A 26,452-nucleotide genomic window follows, 5' to 3' on the forward strand; every position below is an offset into this window, starting at 1 on the left:
TGTAGGAGCCAGGTCACCGGCAGCGTGGGACGTGCAGCATCTCCACGAGGAGATCAGTTGCATCCCGCTGTGAAGGGCTGGGGCAGTCTATTAGCAGTGGCTGTTTGCATCACAGTGATAGAGAGCAGGGATAACACAGTGATGACATCAGGTGATGGACATATCCTGTGACGGTAGCCATGGACCATAGGGACTGTGTAGGCAGGGGCACTATTCCCAGTTGCTGGAAAAACAAAGACCCTAACGGGCAGTAAAACAAAAACAAAGGAGACTTGGAAGCACCTGACAGCCCTAATTCATCACAGCCCAAGATTTTTTTTTCCCCCTCATGTTCCCATTATATTTGTTTGTAAAAGTGGAAATCAATTTTGAAGGTAATTTTCTGGAAAGAATGGAAGGGAGGTGGGAGGGCCGGATAAGGCAGAGATGGCAAGAGGAAAAAAAAATTTAGGCCAGGCACAGCCCAGGGGCAGCTCTTGGCAAGGTGAAAGAAAATTGCATATTCAATCTCCATCCATGAATCTCCCTTGCTGCTGCCCGCCTCCTGCTCGAAAACAATGAAGGCTTTCTCCCCTACGCTGCACAACGCCTGAGTATCAGCGCTCACTTTAACTTCAGGGTCATTAATTCACCTGATTATTGCAGGAGAGGAGAGGGTTGCAGAGGCATCCGTTCTAAAGAGCCCTCCCTTTGCTCATCCTTTGATTAGTTTGGGGTGGGGGGAGTTCAGATAATGTGTTGTCTTGGACTCTGTTTAAAATGGGAGGGGTTGAAGAGGGGGTGGAAGGAGGTAGAGGTGGAAAGGGAAAGATGTGGCCCGGCTTGTTGTGGAAGGGAGGGTCAGAAAGCAGTCATTCTTGCATCCCTCTGCTGTGGTGTTATTGCAAATTAAAAGTAGCATGTTCCACTCCGTAGCTATCTTTCAGGGAGGGGAGGGGCATGGCTATGTCGGCATGGGGGTGGGGGGGGATCTTATCATTGCTTCTTCAGCAGCCCAGCGTAGTGTCACCCTGTGAGGTGACATTTGAATTTACAATTCCGCTGAGAAAAGCCATTAATTCACAAATTAACATTTCTCCCTCTCTCTCTCTAGCTCTCTCTCTTTTCCACTCTCTCTCTCTATCTCACATGGATGTGCAAGCAATTGAAAAGACAAAGGAAATAGCCTTAAGGAAGAGACTTTACTGCTACTCTGTCTGTGCAGAGATTGCTACTACTGCTTCTAGATAGATAAACCAATTACCTGAGCTGCTCTGTTCATGGCAGCCTGCTATTACCTCCTTTTGTGGAGCTGACTCCATTGCTGGATTACACTGTGTGTATCTCATTAATGTAAACCAGCACGATACTGGGCACTGTCCCTGACCCTTCTTGCCAGAGCCCATTGCTCTGAAGTGGAAGAGGGAACTGGGAGAGGAGTCAAGAGCAGAGGTGATGGTAGGCACAAGGTACTTTCTAATGCATAGGGACCAAGCCACACAGAGAACCTGCTTAGAATACCTGTGCTGAGCTTAGAGAAGACAGGGGCTTCCCTTTGACAGAGGAGATTGCATGACGTTAACCCTGATCTCTTCCATGTCTTGGTGAGCACTGCAAGTGATGCACACGAGGTCTCAGGTATGGGCACCAGGTATGGGCGGCCCCTCACAGCTCCATTCTCAGCATTACCCTGAGTTTTCTCCAGGTGTAGAAATGTGCGTGGTAGGCAGATGCAGAGGTGTGAGTACGAAAGCAATATATACACAGCTACAGGCAGATGTAGCTGACTGCACCCAGGAGCTGACTCACAGAGGTACCCGACAAACCTCAGAATAAGAAGCAAAAATAAGCGCTCTAGCTTATAGACTGAAAGGGCCAGATTTGTCTGTAGTACAACTCCACTGAAAGCCAGTCAGTGATGCCTGTGGAGACATTCTTGTCAAAGACAAACACTGGACACTACTTCCACACAGCCCCTAGTCCTCTTCTGATTCCCTGCTGTTGCTCTCTTCTGCCATGCTCTTTCTCACATGCTTACTTCTGCTATCACTGCTGCTATGGATGCTTGGACAGCACGTGCGTACAGCATGCACACACACATAGGAGCTCATCCGCACGCCAGTGCCACCCCAGGCACACGTCTGTGACACTAGCAGCCTGCCTGTGCATACTCACACCCCTGCAGTCACAGCTTCTCCCCACCTGCGCTGGCGAGGCCCCTTTCAGTGGCTCCAAGCCTGCCTGCTGGGGTGTATGCTGGCAGGCAGCTTTCTGAGCACTTTCTGGTACTCTCTGCAGACAACCTTGTGGGAGCATGCCTGGCTAGCCTGGTCACACAGCTACGTGTGTTTGGAGAGAAAATGTCCTAGCAGTGTGGTTTACATAAAGACTCGCACGTTAGTCTTTGCTCACTAAGCATTCTACCTATATAGAATTGGACAGAAATCTTCACCAGCGGGTTTTTCACCCCATAAGGGTTTGATAGGCCCTGTTCAAGCCATTCTCCTAACTTTCATGAAAAACAGAAGCTTCCAGGGGACAGTTCTCCAGGTAAAAGAAAAACGGATCAGAACTGCTGTTTCTGGAAGCCCGGTCTCCATGTGCTTAGCACATGCAGTATGTGCCTTTCTTCGGCACTGCCTTGGCTCCTTAAATCTTCCTAAAAACCTATCCTCTTAACAAGTGCATCTGCCTCTCTGACATTCCCTGTGCCCCACACCGAGCGCAGCACATGGCTGGGGAGCAGCATCCCGCAGCCGGCGCTGGAAGACGGATCACGATCAGCGGAGGAATCGGCAGGCAGTGCCAGTAATTCAAACCATCCTGACCGTTCAGTGAACCCGAACCTGCTGACCTTGACAGCACTAGACAGCAGCGGCCTCAGGAATCCCAACCTTTAGAGAGGCGTCGGCAGAGGACAGCTCCTGCTCTCTCCCTTTCTCTCTCTCTCTCTCTGGTCACATCCCAGCAGCCAAGGGGGCCCAACAGTCAATCCCCAGAGCACCAATTAGCTCCTCATTTGGCTATGTCTGCACTCCCAAGTCTACGTCAATGTAATGTTAAGCATCGCTTGCTGTTCATAGATAGAAATCATTCCTATAGACGGGTGTCTCCTTGCGCTAAAGGATAACACTAAGCACCTTGTTCTCAGTCAGGGCCAGAGAGAAACCCCTCCTCCTCCCAAAATAAGGGCTGCTGCTGTTTGGAAGGAAAGCAGGAGCTCTTTGCTTCCCTAAGTGATAGCATCAGATCCTCCAGCCTTCTTTCACTGGATCCCAAGGGGAAGCAACAAGATCTCACCAAGTGATTAGCCCAAGAGAATCCTGGCAGGATAGATGAGGAGCAGGGAGGTGACTAGAGTGGAGGGGAGAGAGAGAGAAAAGGCAATGTGCTTAATTTTCCCACAAGAACTTGCATTAAAGGAAAATGTAGTTTGTGAACATGTTAAGACCCTTTCAGGGAATACTGGATTTCCTCCAGCTATCTCTGTGGCTGCCAAGTAAGACCTGAAATGAACAGCATTTGGCATTGGCCTGCAGAGGCTAGGCTAAGCTCTAAGACCTTGCATATGGAGGACGCTTCTGTTAACAGTAGATGGCCTGAAAGAAGCAGTTACAGATACCTATCTGTTGAGACCTAGCAGACATGTCTGTCTGTTTTCTGTCTGTCTCCATCCATAATTCTCTGAAGGTGATTTTTCTATGCATTGATCAGATAAAATAAAGGACATTTTGAATAGGTGTCAAATGCAATTCATGCCCATTTTAAGGCCCTTTAAAATGTCAGAGTTTTGTCAAGGGCCCTGAAAATAATGCCTAGGTCCATATTTCTCCTTTGCTTTTCCTTCATCCATCCAAGCATCCTACTGCTTACATCCCATCAGGTTCCAGGTACAGTGTCCTCTTCCCACACAGGTCAACAGCTACAGGAAAGCACACGGGAGCACAGTGCCAGAACAGGAGCTAGGTCATGGGTATCACTGTTTCCATCTGGATGTGGAGTAGGTCAGGATTTCTTTCTCTCACTGGCTCTGCCTTTCTTGGGAGCTTAGAGGTGTTACTCTGCTTTTAAGCTAGGGGATCTGCATCAGAACAGGTTTGTAGGCATCTGATTAAACCTTAATGAAGTGGTTATTGCGTACGCAATGTCCATAAAGTCTTGAGTGCCTTCTAGTCCTCTCTTAGATGCTTTAGAAAAGGCCGTTATAAAGGACAGGTATACTTCCATGCTTGGTTTCCCAAAGGAGTTGTTGTTTTTCTGCTTTGGCTTTTGGCATCTAGTGTGGGAAGACGTAGGCCTTGAACAGAAGAGCTGACCTTGCACGCAGATCAGCACTATCCTAGAGTTTGGGACAACTTTACTAAACCCCAGCGAATTAAAAAACCACCCCACTAGCTAATCCTCAAAGATACTTATGGCTCTTGTCTGCACAGCCCTCTCTCGTTTGGGAAACTGATTGTTACCCATGACTGGGCCCCCTCTTGTTTGGGGTCTACCTCTTACAGTTTGGAACATATCTCTGACATACATCTTATAGAGGTCATCTCAGTATAGGATCCTTCATATATCAGTAAGGGCCTTTACATGAGCTCATGCAGAAAGATTCCAAATTACTCTACTAATGCTTTACAGTTATTATAGGAATGAGCATTCAAAAAAAGAGTTTGCATGGTGACAGTCCAAGCAGATTGCAGCATATTGCAAGCCTGTAGCTCTTTCATTGCATGGCATTTTGCAATTATCCGTCCTGTATAATACATTGTTTATTAACCTTCCCATTCTGAAGACCTCATTTACTACTGAAATGTGGCTGACTCTCGGGTGGACCATGGCAGATGTTGAACAATACAGAGCATCAACAGTGAAATTTTGCTGTGCCATGTCCAAATGAAACCACAGGAGAATTAAGATATGCTGTGGGTAATCACTCAGGCTGGATTTTGTTCAGGACAGCCAGGTTAATGTCTGCACTCTTGCAAAAAATGCCATGGGAATTTTAATGACTCTGAGTGATTGGAGCCTTTGTTTTATGGCACGTCAAAAATGGCAGCTCTAAAAACACTCTGCTAGAGCACTGGTTTAGTGCTGACTCAGAAGGGCTTCCAATAACATGATTCACTAGCATCTGGCTCAGGGGCAGGCACAGCCTTCTTTGACTTGCAAGGCTAAGGTAAAAGTGTGTACGAGGAGAAAATAAGGTGGAATGAAAGGAAGGGAGAGTCTAGAGCAAGGGCAACAGAAGGAAAGGAGGTATTAAGAGGCATGTTAGTGGGGGACCAGGTCACTGGAACCCAGCAGGATAAAGAGGAATTAATATTTTCTACGCTGTGCATTAGAGGTGTCCATGGCCTGATCCAGATCTGCTGAGCCCTAGTGCTGGTGGCCTCTCAGGTGCCAGTGTGCTCCACTGGCATCTCAGGGATCTTCCAGAAACTGGGAGATGGAGCTGGATGGGGACAGCCCAGCTCTGTGCTCCCTCCCTTGTCTCTAGCGGTCCTGATAGCAGTGTTCATTTGCATGTCAGGCAAAGCACTGCTTGAGAAAAAAAAAACCCTCCGAGTGTGGCGGTGTCAGCGCTCGCTGTTGTTCGACAGTGTAAAATTAAATTAATAAAGCCCCCAACACAGGAAAACATAACAGGAAATTAATGGCCTTTACTGTCGCTCTGATGCAGTCATTTGCAACCCTGCTTTCCGCACCAAAGACTTCATAAATGCAAGCAGTTTCTCTAAACAAGCATAGTTAGGGCTGCATGCGATGTAATTTTTTGCGTTGCTTCTGTCCTTTGGAGCTAACAAAAGCCGCCCTTTTTTATGTGCTCACCAAGGGGGAGCCTGCCAAGAAGTAGCTCCCCAACAAATGGGCTTAGGAAGATGAGAGGAGGGAGCTAAGTCATACCAATGATGCCAAGAACATCTTCGGCCCTGGCAGAGGGAACAGCATAGATCCCCATGCCCCACTTTTCTGCAGCAGCAGCTCTCCCCAAGGGCTCTGCACTAAAGGCCATGTTGTGGACACCACAACAGCATAAATCAGGATAAGCCCTCTGATAAGTTTCAGGATGTGTAAATCAGTATAACCACTGAATGCCAGAGACTTAAGAGATTTACACTAACTAGAGGATCTGGCCCACTGTGTGACAGTGCTGCTTGCTACTCTGCCAACGTAAACAAAACAAGTGTACTGGGTCCCAAAGGCAGCTGCATTTCTATCGGGCTAACAGTCAAGCCTAATAGTGCTAGTAAGAGATATTGGACTGACACTCTGTCCCTCATTACAATGGTATAAATCCCCAGTGCCTCTTCTGAGGTATGGGAATTGTTGTGGATTTGCAACAACCGGACTAAGAGCAGAATACATCCACTCACCTCCAGCATACCCAAAGGTCACAAAGCTGCAGTGGCTGCTCGCACAGGAGCCACCGGCTTTGACTACCCAGGCTAACACGCCTCATCTGCACACCCACACATGCTGTAGTACTTGTTGTACACGCGTCTGAGGCAGCTGCTTGCAGCCTAACACCTGGAAAGGCCTTTACCGGTGTGTTCAGTATGGCTGGATGTGCTGATTATTACTATCTAATGCACAAACCTAAGTCTGTACAGACTTAGTTTCCCAGATGCTCTGGGCCGAATTTGCAATCATACACTTAGATGCTGTAGTAAATACATATGATTTTCATACGCATACACACACTCACTTCCTTAAATGCACATTTGCATGCTCCCATGATAATCCAAGACAGATCTGAGTACACAGTTCATTACACATTTGCACACACAATTCATTTCATTTACATTCTCATTGAGCATTGCCATTTTGCTCATGTAAGCCCTACATTAAAGCTGCACTGCCCATCCCTGCTCTATCTGAGGTACTCTGTCATACACAACCCCTGTGTTAAAAGCACTGCAGTCCCCCAGCTGTCAGGCACCAGCACACATCTCACTCTTCCTCGGTCAGGCACGCTCACTTCCCTGCATGAGCAGCCTTCCTTGCTCACCGATTCCTCATCTGAGCTATACTCTCATTTCAAAACATAAAATCCCTTTGTTTCTGAGCCCTTCTGCTCTGAGCCTGAGCATGTAAATAACAAATACACATAGTTTATGTGTTGCTGACACACTTAAATTACAGAGACACATAGACCAGCACAGTACCATCAATTAGCATACTCAGATTCAGGCTTGTGGATTCCCTTGAGGCAAATGGACACAGGAATCTGAACAACTGCAGAGTTGATGAAGGCCGATACGTTTCCTCGAGGTGATATTCCTCCAGCACTCATTTCCCACTATCCCTATTTCTGCAGGATACTGTACATAACCTGAACTTGTACCATATCTTCTTTCACTATCACAGTGTAGATCCCTGATAACATTCCTTCTCCATGCACTGCTGGACCTTGCCAGCCCCTTCCATGCTCTGTCACCTCTATCCTGCACTCACTTGGGGTCCTTTCCACCTGAATTTGAGGTTCATCTTTCTTCCCACCAGTTCAGTTATCACAATCAAAGCTCTGACAATTCTTGCAGCACTACTACATGCTGAAATACAGAATTGGCCTATCTAGAGATGATGCCTTTTTTCACACTGCCCAAAAAGCTGCAAAAATTATTCTGGAAGGAAATGTAAACCAAACTTTACAGCCTTCCTTTTCCAAACCCTACTGAGTAACGCAAGAAAGCTACACAGGTGAAAAGATCACCAGATTAGGGCTGCCAGTCCTTGCCCTTGTCCCTACTACGGGGAGTACAGTACTAGTTTAATAATCATGGAGGATGCAAATGGAGTCTCTAGAAACATCGTGATAGCCAGACTGGATCAGCTTGTGCAGACCAGGACACCAGTACCAGACACTTCTGACCAGCTGAAAATGTGTGATCCGCTCCCTCAGCCCAGGTCTTTGTCCCTGATCTCTCCCTTGGTTGGGGGTCAGCTCAGACACAGATGCAGGAGGTCTGCTGTTTGCAGCAGAAGCTCGATGCCAGGGTTTGAAGCCCAGGTCTGATAGCACTGGGCTCCTTCCTGGACCCGCGCTGAATGCAGCGTGAGGGTCTGCGCAGGGCTGGCTGCCGTGAATGACAAGCGCTGGCTATCGATCGCGTTCTGAACTCGGCCCAGCCGATAGAAGGTAATTAATGACTCCATTTGCCTCAGTACCGAGGAGAACAATTGAGTTTGAAACTGCAACAACTGGCAGCGCGGGGAGAGGCCCCCCGGGACGTCCAGGAAAGCTGCCTGACAGGCCTGGGCTGCGCGGGGACACGGGAACACATCAGAGGGGGAAAAAAGAGAAGGGAAATGGGGTAAAGGGGAAGAGCAGTCTTAACACAAAGGGTGGCTTGGGAAAGGGCAGCACACGTAGCCAAGAGTGCCTGGAGAGTGGGACAGGGCCGCTCTGGGTTAAGCAGCCCAGTGGGGATGGTGACAAAGGCAGGCTGCAGGAGAGGACAGGGTGGCCTCGCTGGTGCAGAGGGATGGCATTTCAGCAGCCGGCTCAGCACTGCTGCATTAGACAGATGCGTTTCCCTCGGAGGCTTTGACAATTAGATGGGTTCTGCTGTGTCACCTGGCTGGCAGTTCTCATGCCAGTCACATTCGCTTTTATTATGACTGTGATTTTTATTGGTAGTGCTGCGAGGCCCCAGCTGAGATCGGGGCCCCATGAGGCAGTGGGCAGACATGTCACAGGGGCGGTAATAGCCCCTGCCCCAGAAGAGAACAGTATCTCCACGCTTGTGTGCCAGCTGCACAGCTTCTCATGACCCTCCTACGTGTTTCTGTGCCACAAAGGTCCTCCTGTGTCAGCAATACTTCTGAATTATTTGTTGAGGTGACCCTGTCCCACCCTGAGCAAGGGTGCTGTCACCTGTAGCCAGGGAAGTAACCGTATTATGCTGCTTCGTGCTACCTGTACATGATGGTGTCTTTGTGGCTTCCAGACCTGGGAACATCTCTTTGTTTTGGAGCTATTTAATGGGCATATTCCCCATGTCAGATGTAGTTAAGGTCGTTCCCATGTCCTCTGGCAGAGCATTTCCTTGTTATCTGTCAGGATACTTCTGTGACACCCGCGGAGCATTTCTGTGTCTTGTGTCGAAGGTTTGTGCTGAACATTGGCCGTGTGCACTCCCCCGGCAGCCCCTCGGCAGGAGAGATGTTTCCTGTCACATGTGCAAGGCCAGTCCTGATCACGCTGACAGCAACTGTGTGCTCTCGTGAGGGACACAGTGACCGAGGCCATGGTTCACCTCTCAAGCTGTTTGTTAAGATCCTTCTGATTAAAGTCCCAGTGTCATGGTACCACAGAGTTTGCCTCGCCAGTAAAAAGGGAACTGGGAAAGGTGATGATGCTTCCTAATGATACAGCTAGCACAGTTACATAGGTGGCACCCCCAGACTCATCCTGCGGCTGAAGCCTTGCTTCACCACAGTACCCCTTCCATGAGCTGCTTTCTTGGCAAACCCCCATCCCTTAAGCTTTACTCCTAGCACTGTTCATCAGTTGAAGTGACTGTTGCCCACCACAATGCCATTCCTAATGGGATCTGCTAGTCTTTCCCAACTCAAATTTTCCCCATGAGCCCTCCCTTTGCTTTCACCCACAGCCCTTTGGACGGACCCCATCTCTTCCCCAAAGTCCTCTTGCTCCTTACTGCCATATTTGCTCATACCCACGCAATTGTCAGCTCCCATACTTTGTGTATTACAGTATTTGAGGCTTCATCTGATAGTCCAGCTCACAGAATCATATGCTTAGATGAGAATTGCAACTTTGATCTAAAACCAGAGATAAGTGTCTGTCCCTTGCAGTTTCAGGGAAAAAATGAAAACGCATCCTCTGTAGGTTTTGACACCAGAAAACAAACACAGGGGATTTACAGTCCTTTGGTTTTGAAGAAAATATAATGATCCGTGACTCTGAATGTCTCAGTATTAGCAACACAAGACATATAAATCTGTCTTTCAGGATCATCTCTGTGGAACTTTCTCCACTTCATAAGTAAAATCCATATGCACAGCTCATATTAGGGGTCTGTGAAGTTTGGGATTTGTGTGCCCTACCATTATGAAGTCCGATACTACTGCAAGCTGTTTAGACAAGGTCCACCTCAACGTAGCCTACAGGCCTCTGTCAAAAGTTTCTGTTGTAGATTTTAAAGTCTAGGCCATGGCAGAGTGCCCCCCATCCAGAACTCCCACCTAAACTAAAGCATTGCCTTTCTCCTTACAACTTTTCCACCTCTTCCTATCTGTTTGCTTGCTTTGATCATTCTGATTTCTTATCTAACCCCGTTCCTTCCCTTTCTCCTCCCTTCATCCTTTCCTTTCATTTCCCACTGATAATACAGGTCCTTTCTTATCAGCTTGTCCTGAGTTTCCCCAATACACACACACACTTACATACACACATACACACACACACCCCCCACCCCCCCCACCCCCGCTGACACAAATAAATAAATAAATAAAAAGGTCAGTGAGCAGAGCAGCAATAACCCCTAAAACAGTACTATCAGAGGGACATGATTGATCAATTGAATTCCATAGTGGCTGAAAAATGTGGGATTAAGTAGTGTATTATACGCACAATGAGTTGAGGCATGATGTTCATTTCAAGTTCATTTCGCCAGCCCTCTGCCACCAGATCAGGCAATCAATAGGGGCAGCAGATATCATATATCACCTCTCTCCGTGCTAGGGAGAGAGCACCATAATCTCTCGCAAATTTAGAGTGACAGATTTGTCAAGATCTGAAGGGCCCCTGAATAAATGAAGGAAAAGAGACTCCTACAGCGACTTGGGAAAGCTGTGGTTTCAGCTTCTTCACACAAAGGCATGGCCTGTGCACACACGGGAGACACGCGTGCACAGGGCTCTGCAGGCAGACAGGAATTGCAAATACATGTGCACGTGTGCACTAATCTGTGTAACCACCCAGGGCAACTCACTAAGGGTAAAATCTGGTTTAATGACAATTAACGGAAGTTTTACTGTATACGTGAACACCTATCCACTTGCACCAAACACCACGCGTAGTGTAGGGCTGCCATCCTTGAAAATCAAATAAAGCCTAAACCAGCCACTGCAGACAGACGGCTGCTCAGGCATGTACAGTGATGCAGAATCTAAAGAATAATGATCTACTGCCAAAATACCCACGTGTATTAGCATCATGGTGTGCACAGTCATGCACACTGACACATGTGGAAAAATCCTCAAACAGCTTCACAGGCTGCAGACAGGTTGAGACAAGTGCTGATACAGAAACACACTTTTATTTTTTTCCCGAGCCTGGACCCAGGAGTTCTGTGCCAGCTTTCTGCAGGGAGGACTAGAGAGAAGTGCTTACTAGAATTGGGAGCATGAGACTTGAGCTACCCTGGTCCTCCTGAAAGCCACCCCTGCAGTAACAGCCCAGTCCATCTAAAACACAAAGACTGCACTGACACACACAGTGTGCAGTCCACCAAGCCTGGTCTTTGCTTTGTTTTCTTTTAGTCAAATCTGTCATCAACTCTAGCTTTAAGGAACTTGAGAATTTTCCCTTGTGCAAAAAAGCCCGAGGAGAGGAGAAAATGCCAGGGACCAGTGCCAGTAAAGTAAAAGCCAGTAAAAGCAGTGTCTGCTCTGGCTAGGGGTGGAAAAGAAAGAGAGAAAGGGCTGCTTGAGGGAAGGCTGCTGGCTGGGACAAATCAATATGTAATATTTTCTATGGTCTTGTGAGTGGTACTGTACTATGTTACTGTATATAATGCACTATTGATTATATCATATCGTATAATCACCTATAAACGGATATATCTCATAGCCAGAAGGCAGCAGGCTCAGTTATAACTCTGGGCCACCGGTTGGGCATTAACTGTGCCAGGAAAATACCCGTCTTGGCACCATCCACGAGCTAAAAGATGAAGTGGCGGAGTGGCATGGTTCTGGCCGTTGCACAGTGAAAGCCACTCCAGGCTCCTGGGAGCATCATCGGCCCATGAGCACACTTGCAATCACACAGAGGAGGGAAAAGGTCCATACAGATCCCTCAGTCACTTTCTTGACAGACAGCACGTTTCTGAGACTCACAGACTGGAAGCCACCAAGAAAGGCTGAAGTATGAGGAACAATAGTGAAAAAGCAGGAAGGTGATCACAGCGTAAGAGGGAGGACCTGATCTTAGGTTAGACAGGGTGATAAGACAGACTTGTGTCTGATGAAGCACAGTAGGTAGAGATTCAGCATGGAGGGTATGGAGGTATATCAGCATGGATGAGACAGGGGATTATAACGAGTCTCACCAAAGTTAGGCTGAGAGGTGACAGCAGAAAGATACTCAGCACAGTTGGAGAAGATTATAATGAGCAGACTTGCCTCAGATGAGATGAGGGATTATGACAAAGGAAGATTCACTTCAGCTGGGACAGGAGGTTATAACAGACACACTCACCTTGGATGTGACAGATGCTAATAGCAGGAGACTCACTCACTTCAGATAAAAAGGGGTTATAACCGAGATAAATGCACCTCATTTGAGTTGGGGGATAACAGGAAAAAAAAAAAAAAAACACACAAAAACAGGTGGGTGATAAGATGGTTTATCACAGGGAAAGATTCACTTTGGATGGGGCAGGGCATTTATAATGGACTCACCTCAGAGGGGATGAGTGGGCTGTGAGAGATGTGGGATGGCACAACAGAGACAGAGACACCTGGAACATGGCAGGAGGCACTGCAGTAAGATTGGGCTGTGTCAGAGGGCTGTTGGAGGGACAGAGATGCACTTCAGGCGATGCTTCTACCAGAAAAAAAGCTTTTTTTCCGAGTAAGAACAAAGGATTACCAGGAAGGCTGATTCCCACTGAGTAGGACTAGGTTTTGTAATACAATAATTCATTTTGGTTAGGAAGAGGGACTGACACAGACAAAGATTCATCTCATTTTGGAGGGAGTTTTATAACAGAGATATAGGTTGTGATAAATCACGAGCTACATGTAGGAGAATGGGACAGAGATCGTAACAGAAACCAACGTATGTTGGATGGGACAGACACTCCACAGGGAGAGACTTGTCTATGGTGAAACATGGAGTCAGAAACAGGATCATTCCTGTTATCTGAGAAGGATGAAAGACTCATCTCGGGTACGGCAGGACAAGATCAGATGAGAAGGAAACCCTAACAGAGATATAACTTCTGTTGGGACCGGGGAGCTACAACAGAGGCTGACTCCCTTCCAAGCTGTAAGAGAGCCCTTTCTCCATTCCAGGCTTCCTCAGCCCTCTCCAGTACAGGTCCATCCTCGGCACTCTGTTTTCTCTGTGAGGTGCCTCTCCAGTAGCCTTCTAGCCATGCTAATCGCTGTGCTTTGCTCCCATTTTATGCTCAGCAATGGAGATTTGGCAATTTTTAACACTGAAAAATCAGCGGAACCGAAACTCATCTCTGAGCCGAGCACCATTCTCCACAGCCTCACTCATCCTGGGCAGAGTCCCACGGAGGCTGCAGGAGCAGCCCGGCCGCTCCAGCAGACAGGAGGGGGCTTCCCTCGGGTTCCCGCAGCCTCCCCTTCCCACAGGAGTGGCACAGCTCTGTGGGTGGAGGCGGAGGGCCCTGCTCTGTCCTTGTCCCACATCCCTTGCTGATCTGAGCCAGGGTGGTGCTAACTCCCTGTTTTCTCTGTCTGTGCCCTGCAGATGTATCCGAGGGCTCAGTTCCCAACGGAGATTCCCAGAGCAGCGTGGACAGTTTGCGGAAGCACCTTCGTGGCGACACTTTCACCCAGCAGCAGCTGGAAGCTTTAGATCGAGTTTTTGAGCGTCCTTCTTACCCTGACGTCTTTCAAACATCAGAGCACATCAAATCTGAGCAGGTGAGGGCCCGGCCTGGGAACGGGGACCCACAGGCGCCCACAGGATGATGGCAGGGAGATTCCCTCACTGAAATGACCCTCTCCCTCTTCACCCCTTGTTCTCACACTGACCTGTTATTACACGTACATCACATTTACATTTTACAGCACTTTCTAGTTGTAAATATATCACTGTGCTGATGCATGCGTATACACGAGCTGTACCTCCTCTGGTGAACTTGCCGTATACACGCACACTCTGCTCTCCCTAAATCCCCATGTCCTCCTTTCCCTCCGCGCACACACCTGCAAGGTATGCGGGCGTGTTCTTGCCATGAACATGCAAACACTGCCATGCACGTTCACTGGCACACAGCGCTGCACAGAAACTCCTGCACTCTCAGATCACAGCGGTGACCAGCGAGCCACAGGCTCAGGCTTTAACAGAGCGTTTTCCTTCATGGCCCAAAGCTGAGACTTGACTCCCATCTCCAACCTAGTTTTCCACACTTCTGCAGCTCTGCCCCCACTTTCCCTTACTCCCCCGCTCCCCCGGCCTTTTATCCCAAAAGCTGTTTGTCTTAATAAAATGAAAATCAAAAGTCTTTTTAAACCGCCCCAAGCCATAAACCAACAAAGGAAGAGAAGGAGAGGCTGGCTGTGGACTCCCTTCATCCCAGAGTCCCTGGGTTTATTACAATGAATAACCTTTATTTACTTTCATTAGACTATTAAGCACCAGCACAGTCATTTTTCCCCCTGAAACTCTGAGCAGGGCCCATAAAGCAAATCCGAAGCCTAATTGAGTTCATTTTAATTTCTCTCCGATCACAGCGAATTACTCTGGTGATAAATCAGGGGGCAGGCTCACCCCCAGTAGAAGGCCTAATTTGCAGCTAATTACAAAACTGATTTCTACAGGAAGATCAATACGAGAAGGAATTGGAAATGACTAGGCAGTCCTAGCCGAGCAGGGACAGGGGCGGGGAGGGGGCAGCGAGCAGGGAGCCCGCCGGAGGAGGGGGAGAAGGGGGGAGGGGGCTGGGGAAGCGCATGGAAAAAAACGGAGCAGAAAGAGCAGAAAATCAGTTTTAATTTAACGTAATATTAATCAGAGCAACTTTTCCTGCTGTTTTGTAGCCTTCCCGGTTTCTCCAGCTCCCGCGTCTGGTCCGGAGGCTGCCACAATAAAAAGGCAATTACCAGAGCCTTTCGGACAGGACACCCTTTCAGATTCAATGGCTCTCCCCCTCCCACCCTTCTGTTAGCCATGTGGCTCCCCCCTCCCCAATTTCATACCCCAGTGCACAGAGTGACAGAGGCAGGGGATGAGGCTTCTTTGTTTGTTTTTAAAGAGCTAGGACAGAGGTAACAGCGGACGGGAGGCAGACGACTCAGCAAAGAGCCTGGCTACAGTGGGCCAATGCTGGCTGCTTCCTACTGCCTGTCCCAGTCGTGTCACTGCAGTCCTCTGCCCCAGCTGTCCTTGTCACCAGGGCGAACGCTTCCTGCCTCCGCTCAGCCAAGAGGAGGGGACGTGGATCTCCCCTTTCTTCTCCCCTGGGCTGGCACAGGCAGCCATGCCCGTCCCCACAGCACTGAGCGAAGGCTCAGTCTTGGCACAGATAACGGGCCGGATCTCCCGCCTGGCCTCACCCCTCTTCCCCTTCACAGCGGCACACAGGAGGGTGGGATAGCTCGTCCTAGGAACACCCCCAGCAACCCTCTTGTCACTTCATCTTCTCCGTTTTCTCCTCCTCCTCCTCTTCCATCTGTGCAGGGGTTTGCATCTCTCCTCTTCCTCCCCCCCATCTGTACATCCTTCCCTTTCTCCCGGCACATCAATAGCGAGCTGTCTTTCTCCTCTCTTCCCCAGGGTAATGAGTACTCCCTCCCAGCTCTGACCCCTGGTCTCGATGAAGTCAAATCAAGTCTATCCACCTCTGCTAACCCAGACCTGGGGACTAATGTGTCAGGACCCCAGACGTACCCTGTGGTGACCGGTAAGCTGCCTGACCAAACAGCAGAACCAAGCTTTTTATTTATTTCCCTCATCACCATTAGCTTCTGCTTTTTCTGCTAATGCAAGATATCCCTCTGTGGCAAACATGGAAAGAGACAGAAAGAATGTGGAGGATGTAAGGGCTCAAGAGAAGCTTGAAAATCAGAGTATTGGTGGTTTTGGGTACACCTACAGGTGCCCAGGTGTGACTCAAAGACAGGCAAACCCAGGAGTGGATCGGGAACTTGGGTGCCCAGACGGGGCTTAGGGATGAATGGTGGAGGACAGGTATGTCCAAATACGAACTGTGATCTTTTTCCTTTGTGTCCGAGAGCAAGAGGGTCGTGGTTTACCCATGATCCACACTTGGTTATCTTGGGGAGAAATAATAATTTAAGTTTTGTTCAGCCCTGGCATTTGGAAGGGGCATTTGCAAACTGAATACTGAGGTCTGCTAAACTGTGACTGCTAACTTCCCTCTTCCTTAAGCCCATGAGTCTCTAAGAGCAGCTGGCAAAAGAAATTTGTTCACAGCCTTCCCCCTTCCCTCCCACGTGGGCACATTAAGCTCGGGTGTGAATGGGAGAGTAGGAAATGAGAGCAAGTGCAAGACAGTAGAGGAATCGGGATGCACAGAAGTAGGAGGCAATTTCTGCAGCAGCTGCTCTGCAGAAGCTTCCCCTTCGCTGGTGGCACGCGCAGGACCTGAGCGGCACAGGGTTGTCCTGGGGCCACAGGGCATGCCGTCCTGATACTGTTAGACTGCCTGCCCTGTGCATGTCTGGAGCCATAAGGAGATATTCTGGTGCCACAGCCCTTCTTCTCAGGCTTTAGTTGCCACTGCTCCCTGCTTACACAGCTACCACGGATTTGCACATCTCCTCCTGGGTAGCTAGAGCAGCTGGCAAGGCCCGAGTGCCTCGCCCCGGTCTGGCATATCCTACTTGCCCTACAACTGCTGTGGCCCTTCTAGAAACCTCATGATGTAAGCTGAGAAATAACTCATGACAAAGAGGTCTAAGTCCTGTTACCAAGGGGAGGAGCTGTTGCCTCTTGGCCAAAAAGCTGTCCTCTGATGGCACAGAATCAAGAGCACTGGAGTTTGTATCAACTTTTTCTTGCAGAAGCCCCAACTAATAGCCCCTGAGGTCAGAGCAGCTCATGTCTGAGGCAGGCAGTCATTGCTTGTTCAGCAAACGCTGAGCAAAGGCGTATTATTACATGCAGCTTTCGGCTACCAGAACTTTGGGACCGGGCAGGATTAGTAACAGTTACCCCAAATACAGAGGAGATCCAGCGTGAGGTCTGCAAAATATCATGGAGAACCATGGGGAGGCGAACTGCATTATTTAGGGAGTGTCTAGAAGGCGTGACATCCCCAGGCTTTTTTCATGGCTTTTACTGCTATCAGGCTTGATCCAGGAGCCTTGTAGCCATGGAGTTTCTTAGCCAACCAGAAAAAAATGGCTCAGCTGTGGCAAAATTGTTCCACCTTTCTTTGTATTTGCATATGCAAGACAAAACTCAGCTGCTGTCCGGCTACCATCTAGCAGATCTACATCTCTTACAGGAAATACTTTCTTGTCTTCAGGGGGCAAAGCCAGTAGGAAAGTAGCACTGTCCTTCCTTCATGGAAGGCAGATCCCCATAGCTGGAGGTAAAGGTGAGGCACCTAAAATCAGAGTTTAAGATTCAAAGGGGCCATTAAAGTAATTCTTTTTAGTCCTTCTGCCTAAGTGAAGATGGTGAATTCCAGCCCATTAACATGAGAGCAGAATTTCCGAAGGCTGGGGACACTGCACAAGCTTTGGACACGACTCTCACAAGGGGACAGCAGGAGACAAATTTGGCCTCACAGAAGAGGCTGTGGGCTGAGGCAGAAAATCTTCTTCATGTCCCTCCCAACCCTGTGCCATCCCCACTCTGTTCCCTGCAACACTCCCAGCTCAGCTCGAGAACATCCCCATCTGATCCATCTGGATCCAAGAGTGAGAAAAGTTCATTTCAGACCCAGCTTGACATTCCCAGGTGGCAACTTAGCACTAACATCTCAATCTGTATGCGACATTTCAATCAGCGCAGAGTAACAAAAGCAGAACTATTAGTGTTGGGAGCTGTTCAGTGGTGGTAATGATGGGGAAACTCAGAAACTGGAAATGAAAAGGGAAAAAAAAACCCTCAACACCCTGAAAGGCAGCAGGGGAAGAGGGGCGGAGAATTTTTCCTCTACACTTAGGCCAGGATCCAATGTTTGGATTAATGGTGCCATTACCCAAGAAAGGACTTCAGATAATGCTCATTCTTAAAATGTTTTTGCTGGCAATTAAATGGTTGCAGTTATTGATCTTCATTGATCTGATGTCCTCAATTTGCATAATCTATTAAAGATGAATGATTCATGATATGTTTGCTATGGGGCTGGGCAGTGCCTTCAGGAAGGACCAGAGAGGTGAGGAACTCAGTGCTGCCTCCTGATGTCCCCTGGCCAGGAAATTAAGGAAGAGGCTGGGAGTGTGCAGATTTCTTTGGTATCACCCAGATCCCTCTCCCAAGAAGGGATACTGGAGGAACAGCGAGTACTGAATTGCTGGCTGCCTGTTTTGCTGCTATAGTGTCATCTTTGAAATGCCTCTTTGCTCTTGTCCCAGGGCAGTCTGTGAACCTGAAACGATGTGAAACAAATCCACCCATGCAGGGTACAAACTCTGTGTGCAGTCACGTCAGGATGCAAGATTTAGCTTCAGTCTACAAGAAAGCCTCCCCAGCTCAGTCTTCCCAGACAGAGAACAGTATCACTAGCTCTTTCCAAACCAAAGCTGTCTGGCATTGGATTCTTGCCCTTTCTGAAGACTTCAGAGAAAGTCCTTCTCCTCTCTCTGGCTCATGACTAGCTTTCCTCAGCAAGCTCTCTGAGCTCACACCGTTCTGAGAATACACCCCTCCAAAAGCCATCAGAACCTCAACAATATGTAACTACCTAAAACCTTGGAATGTACCGAGATAGTTAAGTACAGATGTTGCTGAAGTCCCTTTGTCTGTCTGTGAGCTTCCTAGAATTGAAGAGCTAGAAATGCTGCAAAACAGGCAGCCACCTCCCTAATGTGCAGGAAGGCCTTCCCCAAAGTCCTGGCATCTATTCTAAGACACAGCTTAGCACCACAGTTGCATACAGCACAGCCTTGCCTAGTACTGCAAATATCAAACACTGCCTTTCAGACAATTATTCTGTCTAATGCATCTTAGATGGTCCATTTATTACTCACATCTCCTAAAGCAAGTAAACAAAAACATTTGTTTACTATGGAGCAGACAGGTCACCCTTCTTTCTCCCCATTAAGTATCTGCGAGGAATTTCTATGAACAAGCTGACACTTAGGGGCTAGCTGGGCACTAGGCTAGGAAACATGCTCCCACTGTCCTTCATATAGAACAGACAATGTAGAAATTGTCAACTGCCTTATGAAATATCAGAGAGAGAAAGCTCTTAAGAGGTGCCTGAGAACACCACCTCACCTCTTCCTTCACACACACAGGCCAGTGGGCCAGCTACATCTTGCCTAGATATTGCATGGCCATCATAGGCAGATTGGCATAGATCCCTGACAGTTTCTTGGACAGTATGTTTGGACACCAATCAGATTTCCTAGAAGCAAAGATCCAAGCTTGAACATACCAAGATAAGGCAAGTACATGCAGTTGAACACCAAGACAAGAATTCTGTTGTTCAGAGATGTTCTACTTTGATTATTTCTATTGAAGGGAAACAGCCCAGGCAGGTGAATATAAACCTGTACAGGGCTAAGTAAACACAGAAAACCTCAATAGCTTTCTTTTATTCAGTAGTTTCCACGGGTCTTTGATTTTGGAAGGTACTCAGTAGCTAACACCCGAGAGGTGAGCGGAGGAGAACCTCAAGATTCTGGCACTAGCAACAGGAGTACTTTAAAAGCACAAGGTTGTTCACAGATGCCTTGAATCCTTTGAGAACAACGGTTAACATCCTTCTTCATGTGCCATCAGAAGTCATATCTTTTGGAATAGGCATGCATGAAAGAAGTGCTGTGTCTTCAACCAGGTTTTGAGTTCGGGGGACTTAGATTAATAGTTTGGGAGCAAAGTCCTTTCCAACTCAATTATCTAGCCCAGAAGTTACCCAACAGAGAGGCAGCACTATAGGAAATAAAACACAATGGACTTTTAATGTATGGCTTGAAACTTGTTTATTAACAGACTACTAAAGGGGAGGATTTACCTACTAATGGATCGTAAAATTACAGCAAAGGTAAAGAAAAACTTCCCTTAATTGAATCCCAGCAGTTTTAACTAAATAGACCTTGTTTGCCAGCCCACTACAACCAGTGAGATCTACAAAGAAAAGTAAAGGTAAAAGACAAGCCGAAGAAAAACAGGGCAAAAAAAGCACTTCAGCAACTTCCACCATTGACTGAAATGGGAGTATGCGTCCCCTCCTCTTCTTGTGTGGAGGTTTCTGAGTGCTTCTGTGCTATGGTTAGCACCTATTAACAGGAGTAAGTAACTTTTCAAATCATCATCACCCACCAAAACAGCTACCAGGTCCTGTATAGAAAATGCTTCCTTCTCTCTGGGAAATAAATTTTTCCCTAAAGCAACAAATATCATCCACGGTGAGAAATCCTGACAACTCACAATGTGTCAAACAAAGGCACCAAAAAAGCACAAACCCCATCGACCTCACTTTACTCCAGACCACCCCTCTCTGGCATGGGGTCAGATTTTTTTTTTCGGTTTAAGTTACATGAATGTACGCAAAAAATCCCTATAGTTACTGACATTAAGGCTACTTGCTATGTCTGAAAGACATACAAAAGTAGTACTTAAACAGCACCTGATTTCGATGAAAGTTTTCAAGAAAGCTGCGATGCTAAGCATGGAGAAATCACTGGCAAGACACCTGGATCCAAAGTTTTTCTGAAATGATAAGCAATCTTTTGAGAATTTTAGCCTCCTGCTAGGTGAAAAGATATTATTTCCTTCGTTTCAGCTTAGTGAGTGAACTAAAGAGAATTTTATTCAGTTCAATAACCAGGTCATTCAAAATTAAGAAACAAACTACGATTTGAAAAAGCAGGAACATTTGTTTTCCTCTGTCAGTGAGTGAATTAAGCTTGGTGTGAAAGGATGAGATCTATTAGTTCTAAAATCAGGTTCTAAAATCAGTTCAATTTCCTCCTTTTATATATCCTTTCCTTCATTTAATAAGTCATTTTTAAAGCAAAACCTGCTTAGAAAAGCTTGCTTTTTCTGTTCTAGTGTATTTAGGAAGTCAGGGAACTTGTGGTCACTTTATTTAATTAGCATGAATAATTACAAATACTGTTTTTAATTTAATTCTAATTTCCATCCAAATATAACTTGACACACATCACAAGTAAAAAGTTAATAATCTAATAAAATAATAATATGGACTCATCGTTCACTATTTTCTCATATAATAATATGTAAAGACAAATTATATTAAGCATAATTGCTTAAATAAATGTGCACAGATGCAGTTCATCTACTTAGCAAAAAAATTGAAATAACCACATTTAGTGTAAGTTCTGTATTTGTCAAAATATTTGTTACCACCCATAAAATTCAACCTTTTAGAAAACAGCCTCATAGTGCAAATGTAAAACAAGTTGATCCAGCTTGCTGTTTTAAATCATGATTAAAACTGACCATTACAGTCAGTTGTACTTATGTCATTGCGCTGAGAGGGGGAGCATTTCCTTCCTCTTTTCCTTGTTTGTACTGGTGAAAATTTCCTCTCTTGCTCCAGTCTACTTCAGCCTCTGACACCAGTGAGCAAGAGTCCTGGTCAGGGCTTGACTGAGCTGACTCAGCGAAAACTCTTTGACAAACTGCTACAGGCCCCAAATTGGCTTTGGTGACAGCAAATCCTACATATGCAGACCCACGCTCTGCGGCACAGCGTCTCAGCTGCAGCCGCCAACAGTCAAGCAGCCTGTTGGGCACATCTCCGGATGCCCCAATGCCATGAAAATGGAATATGATAATCATTCATGTGGCTGCTACAAGGTTGCTACTATCCTGCCTCATCAAAATGAAGGAGGTATTTTCTGTGAGCAAGCCTCTCCTCTATTTAAGATAAGGAATCAGCAAAAGTAGAAGACCACAGGACCTCCAAATTTCATCATCTGTTTCCCATCCCTAAGAAGAGATAATATCTTATCTAGTCAAGGAATTTGGAAAGGCAAAAGGTGTTACTACTCTCCTCTAGGACCAAATGGCTGAGGGTGATAGATGGTCAGATGAATGATCCCTGGAACAGACAGGAATAGCGGAGGGGAAAGGAATCACATAAACTATTTCCATGCATCCAACGGAAGTTGCACTGACAATAACTTTATGATGCTGAAGAAGGCAGCTCATGGGCTTGAAAGGCATACTGAAGTGAGGAACCCAGAAACAGATGGACCCAAAAGAAATCATGTCTTCATCTTCCTTAAATTAGCATTTCAGTGAACTGGGTAATGACAATAGCAGTGAACTGGCATTCCCAGTCCCATTTCCCTCAGCAAGGGGACAGCATTGCAGGCCTGCCACACTGCATGCTGCCAGACAAAAAGGGACTTTTTTAGATAAAAGAATTATATAGTCTTGCCAACAATTCAGTTCTCGCCTTTTCCTTTGAGGCTAAATGAAGGATCCAGTAAGTATGGCTATGATGAAAAACTTTGTGATGTACACATTTGCCCACTGACAGCAAAAACTGTGCTTTATATCTGAGTTAAGCAACACCTGTCAGCAGGTGTTAATAACTTTTGTTCTCCATCAGCTGTACTGGATTTAACCAGGACAGATGCTTGTACAATTGAAATTGCCCACTGCAGTCTTTCAGAGAAATGGAGAGCTTACGTCAATCTTTGGCCCTTCTTTGTAAGTTTAGGATTGCTGTGGGCTATTCAGGAAGGTCGATCCTACCTTATGATCAGTAGAATATCATTGTGATGAAACCTTGGAGATACCTACAATGGGGACTGTGTGAAAAACTAATGTTTTCCCAGCATGTATTTCAAAAGCATCTTGTTTAAATGGTAACATTCAAGTCCCAGCCCACCAAGGAAGAAGCATATGTTACACTATCAGGCAGGAAGTAATTACCCAACCTGATGGGCTGGGACTCAAGAAAGGGGACAAGAATATGAATGGAACAAGATATGTGTTCAGATAATATGAACAATAATATTATCTGTTTGCCAAGTGCACAAGTTGCACATCTTTTTTTTCCGCCCAAGACTTTAAAGCACATCTTCCTTCATCAGCTCCATCTGCAAACAAAGGTACTTGGAGCCACATGAAGTTGACTTTAGTGGAGTTCTCCAGCGATTAACACTAACAGTACTCAACTAGCTTCAAAGAGTAAGTCCAGATCACAGGTCTACTGGAAGCTCCATGTTTTACCCAGTACAAAGACTATAAAACATTTTTCTCTCCGAAGTAACATAAAGAGTTAGCAAGTCAGTTTATTGGAGAGCAGCAGTTAATTAGATCAGACACAAAATCTAGAGTTATAAAATTCAGTTTTCTAAAAAATGGGGCAAATAGATTTCAAAACTTGACATCAGTGGTTTCACAACAGTTTTGACTCTCAGGGGAAAGCAATCCAAGCTTGTTTCTTTAAACATGTATTTCAACAACCCACAAGTAAAGTACTGGGCTAAGAACATGGATGGATCTGTGCAGAAACAGAAAATAAACCTGAACACGCAAGGCTTATTCTCCAGTCAGCAGGAATACAAACAGAAGACAAGAAAGGTACAATGAGAAGCAGATTAGTCTTTGCATGCCTTTTAGTTGTTCTAGCAAAGGTCTGCTACGATCACAGAGAAGGGAAGAAAAATAGGATGATCTTTACCTTTAGTCCTACTTGCATAATGCTCTTGCAAAAGAAAAGCTAGAAAACTAAGAAATGAAAGAAAAAGTGGTTTTTCTGACATGACAGAAAGCAAAAGCGAAAGATATGCTGTGTCAGTCCAGTTTGGTCTTTTTCATGACTTCTAGAATTTCTGAGGCAAGATTCTCACATGGGATAAAGCAATGTGACTCCACTGGCTGTAGTGTAAACTCAACAGTTTATGAATGCTGAGGACCCAGTCCCATTCTGTTTGCCACAATGAAGCCTTTCTAAGGAAGGGAGAATGCAAATACGGAAAAAAGATGTTTCAATGGTGGGCACAAGCATAGGATTCAAAACACCTGAGACAAGATTCAGCTTTGGCACAGGGTTCCTACACGAACTTGGGTATGTCTTCTCTGGGCTCAGTTCCTCACAGATAAAACAGCGATCCCTAAGGGATGCTGTAAAAATACGCGTTCTAAAGAGTGAGGCACTGGGGTCATATAAATATTTGGTAGAGACCCCAGGAAAAGATGAAGAACGCTAAGTGTTGTCAAGATGGTGAGCACTGTTGTTAAGTGTGTACAAGACAGCCCTTATGCAGGGATGTGCCATCTTGATATTCTTTGTTTACTGAAAAGAAAAGGAGCACTGGATGCAGGTAGCTTATCCTCCAGGAAGCCAGCAATGAAAACAAACAGCTTATCTAGTCCTGCAAACCCCCCTGCTTCTCTTCCCTTCAGCAGCAGAGAGCACGATAAAAGCTGAGACGACTCTCTGTAGGAACCCAAAGCTGTGAATCTTCCTCTCACCCTGTCTGGCCAAAATCCCTTCATTCGCAGGGGGAATTTAGGCCAGAGATCACCAGTTCTAGCTCTCCGCCAGAATAACAGAGGAGAGGGTTAGAAAGGAAGAAAACCAGCCATAACTCAGCAAGTACAGTCAGAAAGAGAGGAGCAGGAGATGCAGAAAATACGTATGTTTCTAGCTATATCGCCACCCTGCTGACCCTTTCAAATTTCCCCTGCCATGACATTGGGTGGTATTTTTTTGTTGCTTATAAACAAGGATATTATTTGCCATTTAGAAGAAGAAAGGAGCCTGGGACAGGAATAGATTTCTGCTGCTTTGGGGGGCTGCAAATTTATTCCACCCACCTGATTACAGGTCAGTATTCCAGCCTTAGGAATAAGACACTGACAGATACCTTGGGGTTCCCTAATGCAGCCTTACTGAGGGACACCCCCGAAGACACAGACAAGCCAGGCCAGCACGGCTCCACAGCTTGCTGGCACCAGCAGGACTTGGGAGAGGAAGGGGCAAGTTCTCCATCACGAATACAGAAGAATCGGAGAATGGAGAAAAGCAGAAGTGAAAACAAAAAAGGTGCAGCTGAAGTTTGAGGTGGTTAAAATGAAAAATGGGACTGTGCCATTCACAGGTGGATAGGAATGGATCAATCAATTGATCTCATCAACACTGACACACTTTGGAGCTATAATTCACTGCTGGGGCAATTATTCCAGCATAGCAGTGGCAGGAGTTATATCGGAGACAGAATTCAGGTGCTTTTAGTCAGGGGAGAGTTGGACAACAAAGGAATAAAAGTTGGTAAATGTCATCCACCAGTAAAGATACATGAGATATAAGTTATATCTGTGTAGTTGCAGAGCATAGAAGGAAAGATAGACCGATAGACACATAAAAGTCTGAGTTTTGGTTGTGCGATCACTCGCTGTCTGACCTTATCCTCGCCTCCTCTCCACTACTCTCCGAGAGAAGAGTGTTTAGCATTATTGTGTGCCAGTCTCTTTGCCATGTTACTGTTGACTTCTTTATCCCCCCGCACTGACTAAGTGGTGCTGCCTCTGGAAGGTGTGAAGAATTTTTCTTCATAAGCCTTGATGTGTTCAAGAGAGGGCTGGGCTCATCTCTGCTGTGAGTCTGACAGGGGCTTTAACAGCCCCTGTCACAACACCGGGACAAATAGCTCCTGGTCCCTTAACCCTTCTCAGCTTTGCAAGGCAAGGCCTGGCACTGTTGTTCCCATTGCAAGGGCTTTAGACAGTCTTTCAGGCTGAAATCCTCTCTGTGGTGGCTGGGCAGAGCGGAAATCCAGGGGCTGGATCAGATTGGCCTAATGCTACAGCAGCTTAAGCGGTCTGTTTTACTAGAGATTATGGTTTCACTTACACAGAGCGCCTGAAAAATGCTGCGGTTTAGGGAGGATTATAGTTGAAAATTCGATGCTTTAAAAGAGAAATAAAGCAGGGGAGGGACTAGGAAACCCAACGTGCCTGGGGGCTGCGCAAACAGGATTAACCTCTGTCCATAGCACCTCTCGCTTCTGCCCACCCACACTTCCCGTGTCCATCCTCTTCTCTGCCCTTTCCTCCCCAGCAGCTCCCCACATCTGCTCTCTCTTGCACAGTACAGAGAGCTGAAAAAGGAGCCCAGAAAATGCCCAGGACCAAAGCGTCCCTAGTTTATTTAGGTATGACTGTCAAATGGTTTCCTTGAAAAATATCACTTCACTTGCAGCCCCTGAAAGCCAGGGGAACTTTTGGCCCTCTGCCTGCAGGGAGATGTATTCATCCAAATAATCTAGCATCAACATTATTTGGATAAAGGCTTCAGCATTCCCAGACTGCTGGTGGTGACTCTGCCTGTCTGGCCTGAAGGTAGATCTGTGCCCTCCTTGCCATCTGATGACAGAGGATGCAGGAGAAAAATAGCTTTGGGGG

At 46.6% G+C, this 26,452-nt stretch overlaps 1 protein-coding gene across 4 annotated transcripts in view; it reads left to right on the top strand.

Moving 5' to 3' along the window:
* The window catches only part of PAX2 (paired box 2), an 84,444-nt gene that overhangs the window by 44,530 nt on the left and 13,462 nt on the right, over positions 1–26,452 (top strand). For all 4 annotated transcript variants that reach the window (XM_075717945.1, XM_075717942.1, XM_075717943.1 and 1 more), the window contains exons 6-7: positions 13,667–13,842; positions 15,698–15,824. In XM_075717945.1, coding sequence (XP_075574060.1) covers positions 13,667–13,842; positions 15,698–15,824 — 303 coding nt within the window. The remainder of the gene's footprint in view (positions 1–13,666; positions 13,843–15,697; positions 15,825–26,452) is intronic.

The sequence above is a fragment of the Pelecanus crispus genome, chromosome 10, assembly GCF_030463565.1.
Source record: "Pelecanus crispus isolate bPelCri1 chromosome 10, bPelCri1.pri, whole genome shotgun sequence".
Classification (NCBI taxonomy): Eukaryota; Metazoa; Chordata; class Aves; order Pelecaniformes; family Pelecanidae; genus Pelecanus; species Pelecanus crispus.